The 18,313-nt window shown below is 36.4% G+C and overlaps 1 protein-coding gene across 2 annotated transcripts in view; it reads left to right on the top strand.

Annotated features, from left to right (window-relative positions):
- The window catches only part of DENND1B (DENN domain containing 1B), a 237,433-nt gene that overhangs the window by 106,796 nt on the left and 112,324 nt on the right, over positions 1–18,313 (top strand). For both annotated transcript variants that reach the window (XM_084637445.1, XM_084637446.1), the window contains exons 5-7: positions 1,210–1,329; positions 15,486–15,555; positions 17,941–18,021. In XM_084637445.1, coding sequence (XP_084493571.1) covers positions 1,210–1,329; positions 15,486–15,555; positions 17,941–18,021 — 271 coding nt within the window. The remainder of the gene's footprint in view (positions 1–1,209; positions 1,330–15,485; positions 15,556–17,940; positions 18,022–18,313) is intronic.

Genomic DNA, 18,313 nt, shown 5'->3' with positions numbered 1-18,313 from the left:
CTGTAGAATCTGAGCACCTTCCAGATGTGGATTAAACAATGTGACTAACATTCATTGAATGTAGTTCATTCTTTCTCTCATCTTCTCACAGGAAGAGAATTGTGTGTGCACTATAGAGGTCATTTCCTCCTCCCCCCCTTTATATGTTAATGTTGCTATGTGACAGAAGGCAGCTTACAGAAGTGTATCTTGCATTTGGAGTGGAAGGTGGTAAAGCTTGTAGTGGTCCTTTGTTCCTATGGGAGTTCATTCCATAGTCTCAGACAGGCCTCTGAGAGGGAGCAAACCACACGTGATAGATGTTATTCACTGAATGCAGTGTTGTTTTAGCCATGTCAGTCCCAGGATATTAGAGAGACAAGATGAGTCAGGGAATATCTTTTGTTGGACCAACTCTGAGTAAGTTTTCTAGACCTGAAGAAGAGCTCTGTGTAAGCTCAAAAGCTTGTGTCTTTCACCAACAGAAGTTGGTCCAATAAAATATATTACCTCACCTACCTTGTCTCTCTAAGATGTTACTTGTGTTACTTAAAGAAGTAGATTGGGACAAGGAGCCTGGGAGGGTGTGGGGCTGACAGGAATGGGAACCCCAGGGGTAGAGACTGGGACTTGCTGGGCAAGAAGACTTGGGCAAGGAGTTTCGGGGTGAGAGAAATGAGAAGCTTGGGGAGGGTTACTGCTATACAACCTTAACTCGGCCTCCTTGTGTGTATGCATTATGATGCAGTCTTTAATTAAATTACCTCACACTATTTTTTTCACAGGCACTTAGTGACTTTTGAGTGCTTGACTTTGCAATATTAACATAACTTTAACGTGTGTGTGTTTGTAATAAATTAGAAAGCTCTGTCTCCTGCACAGACAAGCTTTCCCTTTGTGGTAGAATGTTCCACTGTGCATGAGGTGTGGTATGGTGGATCAGTCCTCATCTTGGAATATTATGTGATCTTAGGTATTCAGGACCTAAGCCATTGAGCACCTTGAAGATTAGGATCAAAACTTGCTTAGTTTTGATTACAGGATTTGTGAAAACTTATCACTGTGTTCTCATTTTTCATAGTTTAAAATACTGTTTTTTCCTAGAAAAAGTATTGTCCATGCTGCTAACTGATTTAAATATTTGTAAAATTTTAAAACTGTTGTTTTCTTTTTCAGTGTATTGTCATATATGATTTAGCCATTTTACAATCTGTTTTTAATTTTTTTTAGGGTGTCCCAAAATCAAGTAGGACAGCACTTTACCTTTGTGCTTACAGACATTGAAAGTAAACAAAAGTTTGGATTTTGCCGGTTAACATCAGGAGGCAAAGTCTGCCTCTGTATTGTAAGGTGAGTGAATATAAGAGAAACTGGAGTTTCTTACTCCATGGACTTGTTATTTTTAGGGTTATAGTCTGTTGTGCTTTAAAATGCATAGAGACTTTTTTAATAGCTCAAAAATCTTCTAAATGATGATGTATACTCACATACCACTGTGTTTCCTTTGTCCATAATAATATTAACAATTAATTTTTGACAAAGTTAAATGATTTTTATAAAATTGAACCGAGGGATAAGCTAAATATTCCTACATAAATAATAGGAAAGATCTGCTTTAAAGAGATATTTGAGAATATTATGTAGCTTTTCTGGCCTGAAATGTTACATGTGTGCTAATATTGATACAGATGTTTCAAGTAGTTCAATATTTATTATTATTAGTTGTATTAATTCTGATGCTATATTCCAGAGTAATCAGTAGGAATTCTTGAGTCCTGAAGATCATTGCATCACAGCAACATTTCTATATACATTCCCTTATGTGTGCATAATTTTCACCAAAAACGAAAGTTAAAATATCAAACATTTGCGGATCAAAACATTTTGAAAAATTTTGATTCAGAAATGACAAAACATTTTGTTTCAGCATTTTCAATTAAAAACGTTTTGATATTCCTGAATCAAAATGTTTTGATTTGGTTTGTTATACTGACCTGAGATGTGCCCTTTCATGTTAGTTTGACATTAAATTGCATTGCTGTGTGGTGGCGAATTGTCTTCTGGGCTGTGTAGTTTTGGGTGCCTGATGCCGCCATTTTCTCCTGTGGTCTGAGCTCCTTAGCTGGACAACACCTGGTATAAGGCACCTGCAGATAGGTGATTCTTACAATGCACCATGCTGCTTGGTTACAGGAGAGACTGCATTGCATCATAGGAGATGTAGTTCTTGTACCAAATATTTCAAACTGACCAGAGCTAAATATTTTGTTTTGGTTTTCCTTATGGAAAATAATTTTTAAAAAGGCCAGTTAAAATTTTCTCATGGGAAATTTTAATTTTACAGAAACTTCATTTTCCATTGAAAAATGATTCTGACTGAAAATTCCTGACAAGTTTTAACAAGCAGCTCAAAAGCTGACAAAACCTAAAGAACAAGAATGCAGCAAACTACTTAATTAAAAGTAGAGCAAAACAAGGATCATCCTCTTTAAAAAGGAGCCTGGCTGCTTGTAAAACCAACTAGGAAAAAATTGGAGGAGCCAGTCTAGCTGCAGTGAAGTACAAGGACAGGAAACAGAAGTTGGTCTCAAAATGAGAGCCAGCAGCAGTACTTTGCGCGATTCTCGCCTGCAGGCACCGCCACCCCCCTGATCCCATTGGCCGGTTGCTGGCCAATGGGAGTGTAGAGCTGGTGCTTGAGGTGGGGGCAGTGTGCGGAGCCCTGTGGCCCCACTGCCTAGAATCCGGACCCGCTGCTGGCCGCTTCCGGGGTGCAGCGCAGTGTTGGAGCAGGTGGGCACTAGCCTGCCTTAGTTGGGCAGCGCTGCCAACAGAACTTTTAACAACCCGGTTGGCAGTGCTGACCAGAGCAAGGCAACCCAGTGCCTGGAATGCCATGACCCAATACCAAGTCTTGACCCACGATTTGAAAAACACTGGTCTAGAGGAGCTGGTGAAGGGCATCAGGAGGTTAGGTGATGTGCTCAGGAAAAGGCCTAGCACCATGTATAGGGAAGATGGGCATAAGTAGGCTGGATACAAAGGGAGAAAGGGAACAGGCAGCAAAGAAGTTTGTAGAAAGAGCATTTTTGTTGTTGCTGAAAATGCCCAATCAAGTCTTTACTGGGATATTCAGCAGCCTCTAATGTAATGACATTGCCTTGCAGGCAGGGTTTTTGGAGTGATTAAAAAATCAATATATTAATGACAAACTGTCTGGTGTTCACTTTTTGCTTTGTCCAAACCAGTGAATAAGGAATTGGATATGAATGTGAAAGTCTGTATTTTCTTATGTATATTAATTGGCTTTCTTACAGTAATGATGATAACTATTTAATAAAAACACTTGAAAAATATATCCATCTTGGCTTTTGTGGAGCGTGAGGATACTGAACCATTTTCTTTGTTATACCTTTTGCTGGCATGTCTTGTTTATGCTCAGGGAAGATTTATTCATGTGCTTTAGCTTAGTGGTTCTCAACCAGGGGTACATATATCCCTGGGATAGGTAAAGGTCTTCCAGGGGGTACATCAACTCATCTAGATATTTGCCTAGTTGTACAACAGGCTACATAAAAAGCACTAGCGAAGTCAGTACAAACTAAATTTTCATACAGACAATGACTTGTTTATACTGCTCTATATACTATATTATACTTACCTTTTAGTATATTTATAGTCCAATTGATTTATTTCATAATTATATAGTAAAAATGAGAAAGTAAGCAATTTTTCAGTACTAGTGTGCTGTGATACTTCTGTATTTTTATGTCTGATTTTGTAAGGAAATAGTTTTTAAGTGAGGTGTAACTTGGGGGTATGCAAGACAAATCAGACTTCTGAAAGGGGTACAGTAGTCTAGAAAGACTGAGAGTGACTGTTTTAGCTCACTCCCTTTGCCCACAACCCTTCCTTTCCACATCAGATGAAGAAATAACGTTTTCTACTTGTTCTTCTAACGTTGTCTGACTTATCTCTAATGTTGTCATAATAAATGCTTCATCAGTTCCACACACTGTAGTTCTGTCTACTTAAAAATAAGTACTGGAGCCAGATCCTAAGCTGGTGTAAATTGGCATAGCTGGACTGTAATCAGTGGAACCTACGTTAATATGAATCAGCTGAGGATCTGGCTGATGGTCTGCTACTTTGTAGAAATAACTAGTGAAATGAAAAGTGGCAAGCTATAATTTTTCACTGAGTCATAATAAAAACATTGCCTTTATTGCTTCTGTTGTGACAATTTCAAATTTACAATGCAATGCCGAATACATAGTTGTACCAACTTTTATAAAACTGTACTTCTGGATTGGTAAAATATTCATCTTTAACTCGAGAGGGAGGGTGTGGAAAAACATCGTTAACTCTGAGTGCAAAGAAATCTTTTCAGGAGTAGAATGCTGCCTTTTGGTTTTCAAAAAGATCATGCTGTTACTTTGTAACACGTTAAATCTTTATCTCCAACAGGATGAGTATTGTTTTTCCACTGTTTTCTTTGTACAAATGGAGTACAATATAAAAGCATCAAGTACTGTAAGGTGATTGTATTAAGTAGTCCTTAATACTGAAAATGCGCAGTTTACAAATATGAGATTTCATTTGCTTTAGCAGCTGGCTGTTTGAGATTGCATTGAAACTTTGCTGATAGAATGTATGTATTTCTGATAGATACATATTCGGATCCAATATGGTCTGTACTGTGCATCCAAAATTCATTAGCAGTGGCCAAATGTGTTAGTATTCACACACAGATTTGTGCTAGAATTGCATCTGAGTATCCACAGTGTATGCTTTTTTTTATTTTAAAGATTCACCACATACAAAGGAAATCTTAAATTGATGCAAGTTCTTGAACAAAAGATTAATTTTTGATTGCATCAACATTATCTGTTCTTTTAAGGATTGCTTAAGATTGTTTCCTGTAGCTTTAATAAAGGCAAATTGGGGGAAGATCAAGGGCAGAAGATGAAGAGGGCCCCATTTAGCAAACTGAAATGGTAACTGTGATGGATTCCCCCCGGGATGCCACTTGGAACAGGGGTACCACTGAGTCTGCCTGATCCACCAGCCTAGGTTCGCTTTACACTGTACTGCTGTGCAGTCTGCCGAGCCCTCCTTCAGGCTTCAGACTGCACTTTACCACCACACATAGAGGTAGGGACATATCCAGCTGCAGCTTCACACAGATGCTGAGCTTGGCTCTGAATGGAAAGGCTCAGCTAAGGAACTGCCCGGTACTCAAGTACACCCATCCATAGGGCAAACCCAAAATTGTACCATCTTGTGCTGTGCAGAGATCTGTAGAGCATAAACTCATGAAATTCACCCCCTCCCTCAATGTGGAGAGGAATATACAGTTTTCTGTCCCACATTTATGATTTCCACACGCTGGTTTTAGACAAAACAAAACAAGTTTATTAACTACAAAAGATAGATTTTAGGTGATTATAAGGGATAGCAAACAGATCAAAGAGGATTACCTAGCAAATAAAACAAACATGCAATCTAAGTTTAATATACTAAAGAAATTGGATATGTGTAGTAAATTCTCACCCGTAATGTTTTAGCCAGATTCTTGAAGGCAAGCTACACTTGTTGCAGCTTAAAACTCCAGTAATTCCTTTCACAGACTAGACAACCATCTAGTCTGGGTTGAGCCCTTTTCCCCCAGTTCAGTCTTTTTGTTTCTCAGGTGTTTCCAGCAGTCCTCTTTCTTGGGCAGGGAGTCAGTGAAGAGCGAACCATGATGATGTCACTCCTCTGCCTTAAATAGCTTTTGCGTATGTTGGAAACCCTTTGTCTCGCAGTTTGATTCCCACTCCCATCAGTGGAAAAACACTAGCGTTATGATGGAGTCCAGTACCAGGTGACTTGGTCATATGTCCCTGTAGGGCCACCGCAGCCATGACTCAGAGGCTGTTTGCAGCATCCCCAGGAAGGCTTCCCGGTGAGAGCTTAGAATCTTCAAAGACCTATTGTTCTCCCTACTGGTCCTTCCCAACCTGCCATCTAGACTGATTGCATTCTGCCTATGGGCATTCCCCAGGTGTAAACACATTTGTAATAGATGCATAGACAATATTCCTAACTTCAGATACAAAAATGATACATGCATACAAATAGGATAATCATATTCAGTAAATCATAACTTTTCAATGATATGTCACATGACCTATCGTGTATAAGATACATCATAGTTATGCCCTAATCATATCATAACAATATCTCTATGAAGAATATGGGGCATAATGCCACAGTTACATGTAACTAAATTCAGTACAGCCTGTGAAGGTTGTATGGGGAAGCAGGAGCAGGCCAAGCAGAAAGGAGAGAGGAAAGTAAAGAGATTGGGTGGGTTGTTGAGTGCGCAGGTGGAAAGCAGAACAAAAGCAGGGATCCTTCCTTTCACCTGTAGCTTCCTTTTATGGATGGCACCTTGCTATGTGCTAGTCAGTGCCAGACCTCTAAAGAAATAGATTTGATCGGTGGCAGTCCTGCTGAGGTAAACATGATGTCATTAAGTGGCGGCTTCCAGCTGGCTGTGAAATACTGCCCGTCTTGTAGTTAATGGGTTCACTTCTCTTGTAGTTTATTCTTCACTCGAAACTTTAATATGAGGAAACCAGTTTTGACATTGTAGCCACAGGAGAATAAATACCACAAGATGTACTCTTCTTGTACTCATGAAAATGCTTACAGTAATAAAAGAAGAGGAAGAAAAATGCAGACTGTAGGTGGGTGGGTGTATACAGGGAGAATTGTCTCTAAGATAGAAGGTTTTTTTCAAAGTTTTCTATAAGGTGGCATGTAGTGTAAGTATATTTTGTTTATGTTGACACAGTGAAAGAAAAATAACCCAGTATATAGATTTAACATCTTTTAATTTTAAAGAAAGAGACATTGATACAATGTACCTTAAATGATTGTGCAGATTCTGATTCCAGCTACCAAACCCAAAGCCCATTAGAAATAAGTGGGAAACCAACCATATAGTGAATCCAGAAAAAAAATCTGTTGGATTCACGTCCATTAGTTGTGCATGATTCTTTGCAGGACTCTTTAAGACTGCTTTGTGAAGCTCACAATGTAGACTCCTGCTGTGTGCGTGGTCCCCTCCGAACTTTTCAGCTAACATGCCCTCTAGTATGTAAGCACAATGGGGTGCCCCTTCAGAGTGTTTTTTAAATATACCCTGTTGTGTCTGTGTGCTAGATTGGGTCTTTTTTCCAATTCACTTCTTTATATGAATAATGGCAAATGTTTGCAAATTCAGATTTGATTGATATCCTGTAATATGTTTGTAAATTTTAAGTATTCTTCTGTTATCATGGGGGGAAATGTGATTCTTTTATATTTTATTACTAAATATTTTGATAATATTTAGAAAAAACATGTACTACAGATATTGAGCAATACTAAATTAATGTTTTATTGTCTACAACTACATTGTTTGAATAGAAAGGCCAACTATTACAGCTGTGATTCATTTTGTTAAAATTTTGCAGTTGCTGACTGCTTCTAATATTGACCTTATGTACACTGAGAAATGCAAGACATCATTAAAAATTTTCTGCCTTAGATTTGATTAATGAAATTTTATGACTGTAAAATTGTCACCTACATTTCCAAATGAAATGCTCTAATAAGGAAGACAGGTTTATATGGTAAGCCTTTGTAGTTCTTCAACTCAGACCATGCTTGAAGCTTTCTCACTCTTCCTTTAGGCAAATCCCTTAGAAGCAGAATGTTTCAATTTTGCACATTTTGTGTCAATTTTCCAGACAGAAAAGTAGCCCCTAGACATTAGACATTTAGCTACGGAAAGGCGGTTTCCTTAGTTTTATTTGATTACTAGAAGTTAGATTCCTGCTGCTAGTTCAGGACTGTTAGTGGTTACCTGACTATTTGACAGAAAACATTTCCTTTCCTTTATTTAACCTTTGACTCATGAATGTAAAAGTTTTATCAGAGCTATTGTAGAAGTATAAGTGAGGTGGAAGTCTACTTACTGCAACAAAGATGATGCATGACTTTGAATAAAAGTTTGAGCTCCTGCCTTGTTGCTACTTTGGATTAGAAAAAAATGCTAAATACGCTTTTTAAATTACCCATGAAATATCTTGTGGTAGTGTTTTTTTCATGACCGCAATGTGCACATTTTTAGATACAATCTCCTGGATTTTAAAAGCATTAAATTTTCATTTTCATGATCTGTGTTGCAGAAGTTGAGTTATAGGATTTATTCTTTTCATTCCAAGAAAAATTGGTCATAGCACCTCATATGCCAGTGAATGAATAGATTGTCAAGTTTTTCCATATTTGCTTTTCAGAAGCTTATACATAGTAAACTCTTCAGGGCAGAGACCATGAGTAAAGTTTTCAAAAGTGATAGGAGCTGAAGTCCTATTTTCAAAGGTAATTTAGACATTTAGAAGCTCACATCTCATTGCAAATCAATGAGATTTAGGCTCCCAAGAGTCTGAGGGCTTGTCTGCATGGTAGGGAGTTGCACGCTGTGGGAGTGTGATTCCTGAAGTGCACAAATTAGTTGGTCTGTGTAGATGTATGCACCAACAGGGTCTTCATGGACCGATAATGCACAACACATGAGTATGCTTTGGAAATCACTCCCCCATAGCGTGCATTATCTCACCCTGAGCCCTCTCTGGAGAGGAGACTTAGCAGCCTAAGTCACTTAGGTACTTATGAAAACTCCATTGCATATCTTCCTTTGTGTTTCTACAGTGGCTACCACAATGGGGCTTCAAGCCTTTTGTTGTTATTGTAAGGCAGTGAAATAATAATATAATAAATTGATCATACATATTTGTATGAGTTCAAACTTGGGTAGCAAGTGCTTCCTTATTTAGAGACTTTTCTTTTTAATTGCACTCAAAATAAATCAGTGTGGCAGTTTGGAGCCCATATTTATTTTTAATAAAAGCATTAAGGCTCATTTTCTATCAAGATTGTCCGAATCCTGCAAATACTTTCACAAGTAATCCTGTTCAAATCAATGAGATTATTAATGGGAATAAGTGTTTGCAAGCTCAGGCTTTGATATTAGGCTACCGTTGCTCGACAAGAGCCTCTATTGTCCAGTGACAAATAATACTGTATCACATCACTTTTAAAGTAATTTTTAAACACGTACAGTCGTCTCTGTGAGCTTGAAACTGACACATTTCCTCACTGATATTTTTTCTGTTATGCACACATGCTGACTTTTTTTGCAGTGGTGCATATGAATGCAGTGCTGCTTTTACATATATTTTCTTTTTCAATATAAAGAGAAACGATCAGTTAAGCATTTGTTTTAAGAATAAAATTCTCATATAATTACTAGCACCTATTAGATAATCACACCCAAGAAAAAAAAATATTCAGGAGGTCCAATTGCCTTCTTTTCCCCTCTTTGCAGTGCACTGTTGGAGTATTTTAAAGAAAATAAAGTTAAAAATCTGGGCAGAAACACTGGACTTAATTTGCACTATTGGATACCTGAAAAAAAGATTTGCTTAAAAACCACTCTGAGGTTGTTTTTTTTTTTTTAATTAGTTTTGTGCTGTCAGGATGATGTGTATATTTTGTTCTTTTTGTTTTCTGCAACTGTGTGAATTAAGTTTTGCTTCCCTTGCTCTTTTGGTTATAAGTGGCATGCTTAAAATTATTTTAACCTAATTTTCTATGGTTTTAACAGTTTTTAAGCTAAAGGTAATTATTGTTTTAGTATTCCAACTATGAAGTAAAAGGCTTTCTACTGTAGTATTTAAAACATTGTATTCAACTAAGATTTTTACTTTGTTTTCCTTCACTTTATTTTTTATAATTCAAATTTTTGTTAGCAGCTAGAATGTGGGCATATAAAATTAGTTTATTTTTTCTTAAAGGAAGAAATATTTGAAGCACAGTAAGTATGCCTACTTATAAGGAAGGAAAACCTGTCTTAGCTGTGTGCTAAGCATCACTAGTTTCAGAATATGAATATGACCTTTCTCTCTGCATCTATTTTAATATTGTATCAATTTGTGTTTTTGTAGTAAGTGGGAGCTAAGTTCATGGATTGTTAGAGATAAATATAAGCATTATGTGAGATTAAAATGGGAACACTTGTTTTTACAGTGTGCTCTTGATAATGAAAAATGAAGACTCAGAAGTCAAGGGACATATATTTTAGAGCTTTGTGTTTTCTACTGAAAAGAGAAACATAGTAGGAAAAGGGTTCAGAGTAGTAGCCGTGTTAGTCTGTATTCGCAAAAAGAAAAGGAGTACTAGTGGCACCTTAGACACTAACAAATTTATTTGAGCATAAGTTTTCGTCAGCTACAGCTCACTTCAGTAGGAAAAGATACTGTAGTACTACTGCTGAGATGTTGCTACATGGCACAACACAGGAAAATTGATGGATAGTCTAAACTAACACCACGTGACCAGTATGAAAAATGATTCTGTAATTTATAAATTGTACGATGATTTTGTAGATATATACTTAGAACAAAACACGAATCTACATCACTATATTAGACTGAGAAAGTCACTTTTTATTTGCTATATGGTACAGTGTTTGATATGTGTTGGGTTTTGCAGTTCACAATTTCCCCATTAGACATATATGTTGCATTTCAGTCACCCAATAAACTCTACTATTAACATATTTCCAAAAGATAACAGGAAAGATAATCTATCAGGAAGAAACTTCCAGAAGCAATCATTTTGTGGAATTTTATAGTCCGTGTTTCACCATAACACACAACATTCACTGAGTGCCCTTTAGTTAAGTGTGGTGGGGTACACTGAACAATTATATCCTAGGGTATTGAAGAGCAAATACTGTAATCAAGTTATGCAGTAAAGTCACACTTTAACTACCATAAATACTACCAGGTAGCATAAACGTCTGTTAAAGCACTGAGATATGGACTCAGATGTAGTTAACAGACGGCACAATGTGCATTAAAGCCTTTTAAAAAAGGCTAACTGTCTAGTGTGTGTCTGTAGCAGCTTTCAGGAAACAGGCTGCTTCAGCCCAAACTCTGCTGACTTGCGGACTCTCTGCAGGAGCCTAAAGCCTCTAGCAGATTTCAGAAAGACATCTGCTTCAGTGTGAGCTGCAGTCACATATTGGGCAAGACATCTGAAGTCGTCACAGTTTGGGGAGATGTGTGTTTCTTCAGACAGAAGCAGATTCTTGAAATCTTTATTTTTATTTTTTATCCCATCAAATTTTCCAATATTTTAAACCTTACCCATCATCTATATAAAAAAATAAATACTAGTTCAAATTTGTCAACTCTCTTGGACAGGTCAGTGTCTCTGAACTACACAGAACTGGGACTATCTACTCTTGTGAATTAGCTAGGGTGCAGGCATATATTTCCCAAAAGCTGCTTCAGGGAAAAATATTTTCATTCAAAGTCAAAGCTAATCAGCCTCAGCTGAAATAATGAGAGATGTTAACACATTGCCACTTGTTTTTGTGAGCATATTGATATATGAACAGCTAAAATAGCTAAGTCGTTTCAAACTCTGCCATTTTAAAGATACAGTAGAACCTCAGAGTTATGAACACCTCGGGAATGGAGGCTGTTTGTAACTCTGAAATGTTCGCAAAAAGAAAAGGAGTACTTGTGGCACCTTAGAGACTAACAAATGTATTTGAGCATAAGCTTTTGTGAGCTACAGCACACTTCATCGGATGCTGTAGCTCACGAAAGCTAATGCTCAAATACATTTGTTAGTCTCTAAGGTGCCACAAGTACTCCTTTTCTTTTTGCGAATACAGACTAACATGGCTGCTACTCTGAAATCTGAAATGTTCATAACTCTGAACAGAACGTTATGGTTGTTCTTTCAAAAGTTTACAACTGAACATTGACTTAATACAGCTTTGAAACTTTACTATACAGAAGAAAATGCTGCTTTTAACCATTTTAATTTAAATGAAACAAGCACAGAAACAGTTTCCTTACCTTGTCAAATCTTTTTTTAAACTTTCCCTTTATTTTTCTAGTAGTTTACATTTATCACAGTTCTGTAACATATCTGGTTTTGTTTGTTTGTTTGTTGTCTCTGCCGCTGCCTGATTGTGTACTTCTGGTTCCAAATGAGATGTGTGTTTGGTCAGTTCGTAACTCTGAGGTTCTACTGTATGCTAGATACACTTGGTACAGAACTACCATCAGTCAGTTTATCCCACTTTTTAAAAACCAGTTCACATTTTAAAACCTTGAGTTTGATAAAATTGCAATGTGGGGGAGAGGTAATATTTGACATATACATTTAAAAATCTTTTTAAATAGGAAAGTTTTCAAAATAAATGCTCCCTTTTGCATGCTTGCCTCTGAAAATTTGCATATTATTGACCCTTTTTTGGGTTATAGCCTTTCATAAATAAATGTTAGAATTATGAAACCAGGCAGTTTTAAATCAGATGGTATAGATGCCATATTTTATGTGTATTGCATAGTCATACTTGCAGAATAGTGTGTGCTTTTTAAAAAAACTAACAAACAAATAATGGTGAGATATTTGGAACTGGCATAATATGCCAAATGGAAAATATTGTTTTTTCTGTCTCCATTTGTGGAAACAATCAACCCCTCACAACCCTCCATTAATTTATTCTTACAGACATGTCTGGTTAGACACATGGAAAACATAGGATGGGCTTTTATATTCTGTGGAAAGCTTTCTAGTGGTCAAAGATCAGATTTTAAATCCTGAAACTCCTTGGAGTAAAATCCTTGGATAAAAGTCAGTCAGAATCAATGAAGTTTTTCTTAGGTAGATAAATTGAACACCTTACAGTTTCCTCTGGGTTTCACCTGACCCATGGATCATGAATTGTCATTCTTCAGAAGTGCAGATACAGACAACACCATTTATTTCCTTCTGCTGGTCCGCTATCTTTGTGCATTTTTCTGCACTGCCTCTTTGACATGGAATAACTTCCTATTTCTTATGCTCAAATAAATTGGTTAGTCTCTAAGGTGCCACAAGTACTTTTCTTTTTGCAAATACAGACTAATACGGCTGCTACTCTGATTCCTATTTCTGATTCTCCAAGCAAACCATCCTTTCCTTTATTCCTCCAAAAGTCTTATTTTTAAACCCTGCCTAAAGGAAGCAAATGCAAAATAATATTTAAGAAAAAGAAAAACATTGCACGTTAGCTTTGGCTTCCAATGTTTCCCGTCTCCTCTATGTCAGCCTTCTACAATTTAAATTCCATGAGGCAGGGACTGTTTTTATACTTGTCTTATGCAGCTCCAAACACTCTGTAGGCATGTAATTAATACTAATAATGTTGTTTATTTCCATGGCTTAATAATCTTCTTTCTGGATTTCTCTTACAGTATTTAGTAGTGTGCTGCAAAGGCAGTAAAATCAGCTGCTATTTCATCCCTTTTGAACACTGCTACTATTATTTTTAATAAAACATTCTCCATAAGATGTGGGAAAATAGATTAGAAGATAACATTGATTCTCAGACTATAACTTTAGTAATGGGCTATTCCCAAACATACAAAGATAGAAAAGGAAAACTGAATCAGGCAAAAGAGGAATTACTATAAGAACCAACAGTGAAGTAACTATAAGAATAGCAAACTAAAATTATTTTTTTCAGAGTAGCAGCCGTGTTAGTCTGTATCCGTACAAAGAACAGGAGGACTTGTGGCACCTTAGAGACTAACCAATTTATTAGAGCATAAGCTTTCGTGAGCTACAGCTACAGGTACAGCTCACAAAAACTTATGGTCTAATAAATTGGTTAGTCTCTAAGGTGCCACAAGTCCTCCTTAAGATTACTTTGTAATGTAAACAATCATCATGTCCCAAACTCAAACTAAAATAATAAATTCATACCATTCCCTGACTTGAAAACTGGAGATTCTGTTTCTTCCGCCTGGCCCTCTATTTACTTGGCTTGGTCACCTGAGCTTTTATGAAAAAATCTTAACTCTTCAGTCCACTCATTGGACAAGACTGGCTTCCACACCAACTCAGATCTCCATGAAAACTACTTTAACAGGTTTCCCTTTCCTCTGAGGAAAAGCTTCTAGAATCTTTATCCTGGGTGTTTTCTTTGGCAATTGGCATGCAGCTAGCATAATACTCTCTGATGCATAGCCTTTAAACTTCACAAATATATCCAAAACAGGTATTGGCTGTTATAAATGCAGTATTTCACAGTATTTCTTAATATCCTGTACAATGTACATCTGTGGGTTTCTATGTGATAAAATTACATTACAATATTTTGCTAATGAAATAAGCCTTAAAAAAAGGCTTCCTCCCAAAACTTTTAAACCAATTATAGAATTTGTAGTATTCAATTGGCAGTATTCTGCTGGTACCATTATGTTTGTGATGAAATACTAAAACAGAAGAAAACGTACATAGTAGCTTGTACATATGTAATTTATTTTGGTATTGTTCTGGGTAATAATGGTAAGATTGACTAAATTTAAATTGTGTGCATGAAATTTTTTTTTTTTTTTTTTTTTTTTACATTTTAAAAGAATTAATGTCCAGTCATTAGTGACGTCAGAGATAAAAGCCCACCATCTGGACACACAATAATTTGCTGATGCAAAGTTACCGATATGTGTAAGGACTGGAAAGATCGGGACCACGTTTGTTATCTGATAACTACCTTGAGGTCTGAGAATGCCGCATGCATGCGATCTGCAGACTTGGGTTTGAAGATTATTAAATATTCTTTATGTTCATATATTTGTACATGTACATGCCTAATATCTGTACATGAACATGGCTTCTCAAGTCTCTATGTAGAGATTATTTTGCAGAGAGACCAATATTTATTTGAAATATTTTTGAATCTATAATAGTGCTTTAGGGACCCAATCTTGCATGGGGTATTGTGTGTGTGGGCTGTTTTGTCCACAGAAAGCCCTAGAGACTTCATGGGGGTTCCATACAGTTATGGCAGTCTGCTCATGAACTACACAATATAGGACTGAGGTCTAAGGCAAATCTAATTTTCACAAAAAGAAGTCGCATGAGTGCATGGAACGATAGCCACTAAGCACATGATGAATTACATTTATATCCACTCAGGAATGTTTGAAATGCTTTTGGTCTTAAAATATAGTTAGAAAAATCAAACAGTTTTGAGATCTTTCTTCACTTTTGTGTCTGTAATGCTTGTTTGTCTTACTGTATAACCAGAAATGGCTTACCTATTGCATTTTTCCTATGAAGTGCTGAAATATAAGCATTAATGGTACTGCTGAACTGGATGTTTAAAAGTATAGTTTTGTATAACAAGCACAACTTTAAGAAATGTAATTAGTATGCTTCCTGGAAATAATATACTGTCATAAATAAAAAAATACGCAAGTTAGCATTTGCTCAAAATGTTTATGATGGAAGTATGATTAAAGTTAATCTGCAATAATATTATGGGACACTGGAAAATAGACAATAATTTTCTTATTATATTTGGTAAAAATAGTAACAATATACATATTTCTATTTTACAGTTACCTGCCATGGTTTGAGGTATACTACAAGTTGTTAAATACTCTGGCAGATTATTTGGCTAAAGAACAGGTACTTTTAGATACTTGTTTACATCTAATAAACTATTTTACTTGAAATTAATCGTAATAATTTTAAATCCTACAAAGCTGTTTCATACTGTCTGCATGTTTGAACAATGTATTTAAAATTTGCAACAAAATAAAAAATGTATGCATTTTAATTTTGTAAGTTGTCAGAAGTTTGACATATCCCAATGGAATTAAAAAAAAATTGGATATGCTGCTGCCACTATTATGTGGATGTCATGTATTAATTTTTAAAAGCTGCTGAGAACATACTACAGCAAAGTGTCAGAGTCCTTCTGTAAACAAATCCTGGGCTAAGTGTGAGCAGAGTGTCAAGCCACTGGAGAACTCTATGATATGTTGATTGTTAACCAGATAAACCCCAAATCTCAGGAACTATCAGATACAAACACTTTTTCTGAACTGCATTAGATTTGATGTACTACTTTGCCCTTCATATTAACTAAAAACTACTTCGTCATACTGTCATCTTGACTAGAAGGGGGAAACTGCTTGCAGCACTCAGTGAAGAATCATGATAGTTTAGTTTGCATATTCATGAGCAATTAGATACATTCACAGGATTACTCAGGAAAGAAAATACTGGCATCTGTCTTTATTAAAAGTATTAAAGATAAACTTTCCTGCTTCAAGTATCTAGGTATACTAGATGGTCGTTTTCAAAAGAGAAAAAAGTTAGCCATATGCTGTTGGCTGCAGATGTTGAGATTGAAAGAATATACATGCAATAATTATATCTATTGGAAACAGACTAAAGAAAACAATAAAATTTTATGTATAAAGAAAATATAATAGCCCAGTTGCATTAACTTAAGTAAAACGGATTGTAATGGTCACTGAACTCCCGTTGTTAGCATATTAAATCATATTAAATTTTGTTTTGTCTTAATCTTACTATTTAATTGTAATAGTCGGGACTTTTTATTGAGGTTATGCTTGAAAGACGAGGCTCATGCAGGGCAAGGACCGTCTTTACCTTTGGGTCTTTCTCATTGCTTGTTGGCACTAAACAAATAAATAGTAGTTCAATGTATAGCTGACAAAGCTGCAACTTTATTATAGTATATGTTAAAGAACTCTACGTTTTAGTGGGCCAGAAGTTCTTTCTGGCACTGTACAAAGTGAAAGTATTCGATTTGGTGTACTGCCTTGTCCCCTGTCTCTTGGACTAATAAATCTATCAGAGAGCTCCTTCTTGTCTCCCTGACCCAGTCAAAGATCTAAACCTAAGGCCTTATTTGCTAATACCTGAGTAATTCCACCCATCTTTGCATAGAGAGATGGCAGCCCTCTTCAGACAAATTGGTTCAGTTTATATGAAAGTTGAATGTACAGTTCTGCTGACATGCTGAACCTTTCTCCACATTTAGCCTGATCTCATTAGCCAAACTGTTTTATAATATTTCAAACTGTTGTGCTTGCCTGTTCCATTTAGGACCGAGTTTATGAATATAAAAATCATGATCTAGGTTCCATTATCACTCCTAAGTACAATTCCGTTTGGAAACCAGGTTGTGACACCTTAAACAGACCCAGTAACAAAAAACACATTTGAGTTGTGTTTCCACAGCAACTTTATTTACTGTACTACCGTATGACATCTGTATGCATTCACATGTACCGCTTTGCCTAATGATGTTTGCGTTAATGCATTTTGGGAAATTCAGAGGTGCTACCGCATCGTCTAAGTAGGGGTTAGAGTGCCTGTAGGACATATACATGGAGCGCCACAAGCAATCCAAAGGGAAATGCATCCTGGGAGACCCTATTATATGTAGAGCTGGGAGGAAAGAAGACCCAGGCAACTCAGTAACACAGATATGATTAGGGAGAATTGTCTTTGAAGCAACATAAGTATAGTGACCCGTTCAGGTCACAGAAAGACAACCATGTGGCAGCCTAGGCACATTAACTGCCATGGTGATTAAACTTGTGCTAACCATGTTGTGTACAGATCCAAGCCATATGTAGAGTCCACCATATCTTTGCTTGATTATAAATTCAGTTAAATGTTGTATAGAGAGGTCCAAAGGCTAATACAATTTTAGAAAGGTGTTGTCAGGCCAGATAAACTGTGTTAATACCATTTTTAGCTTGAACCGTTTTGAAGGGGTTCAAGTAACATGGTTAAATTACATGTGTATATCAGGAATTGTAGAGAAAGAAAATAAATGTTAAAAAAACTGACTTCAGAACTTGCAAGTGATGATCATTCTTTGAGCCATAAAAATAGATTGTGCTTGTACTTTAATATATGGCAGTTGCACTATGAGATTATCTGTGATGAAATGAAAATATATTTGTTAAAGTGGAATATGTATTCTTTGTATATGATTATTAAGTATTTCTTTTTAAATATTTCCTGTAGGAAAATGACTTGAATGATATGTTAAAATCACTGTATAGCCACCCTGTGCCAAAGGCAAACACTCCTGTCAGTTTAAACGTGGTAGGTATCCTGTGTAATGTCTCTCTATTGTAAAAATGTACTCAGTTTCTTGTGGTATTGGTGCTAAATTATTATCATCTCATCATATTGCCTCCTATTGTAAAATGGCTTACCATACTGTATTCACTTACTATGTAAAATGTGTGTGTGTGTGTCTATGCAGACTCCAGTCCTAACCTAGCAGAAATTGAGGTTTGCTGCATGGGTAAGAGGGCAAGCTACCATAGCAACTGGCAATGCTACTCCCTATCTTGTTCATTGCCAGCTGTCTCAGATGAGTATCTTTAGTTCC

The sequence above is a fragment of the Lepidochelys olivacea genome (assembly GCF_965140295.1).
Source record: "Lepidochelys olivacea isolate rLepOli2 genome assembly, chromosome: 8".
NCBI lineage: Eukaryota > Metazoa > Chordata > Testudines > Cheloniidae > Lepidochelys > Lepidochelys olivacea.
This window is presented reverse-complemented; position numbering and strand designations above follow the sequence as displayed.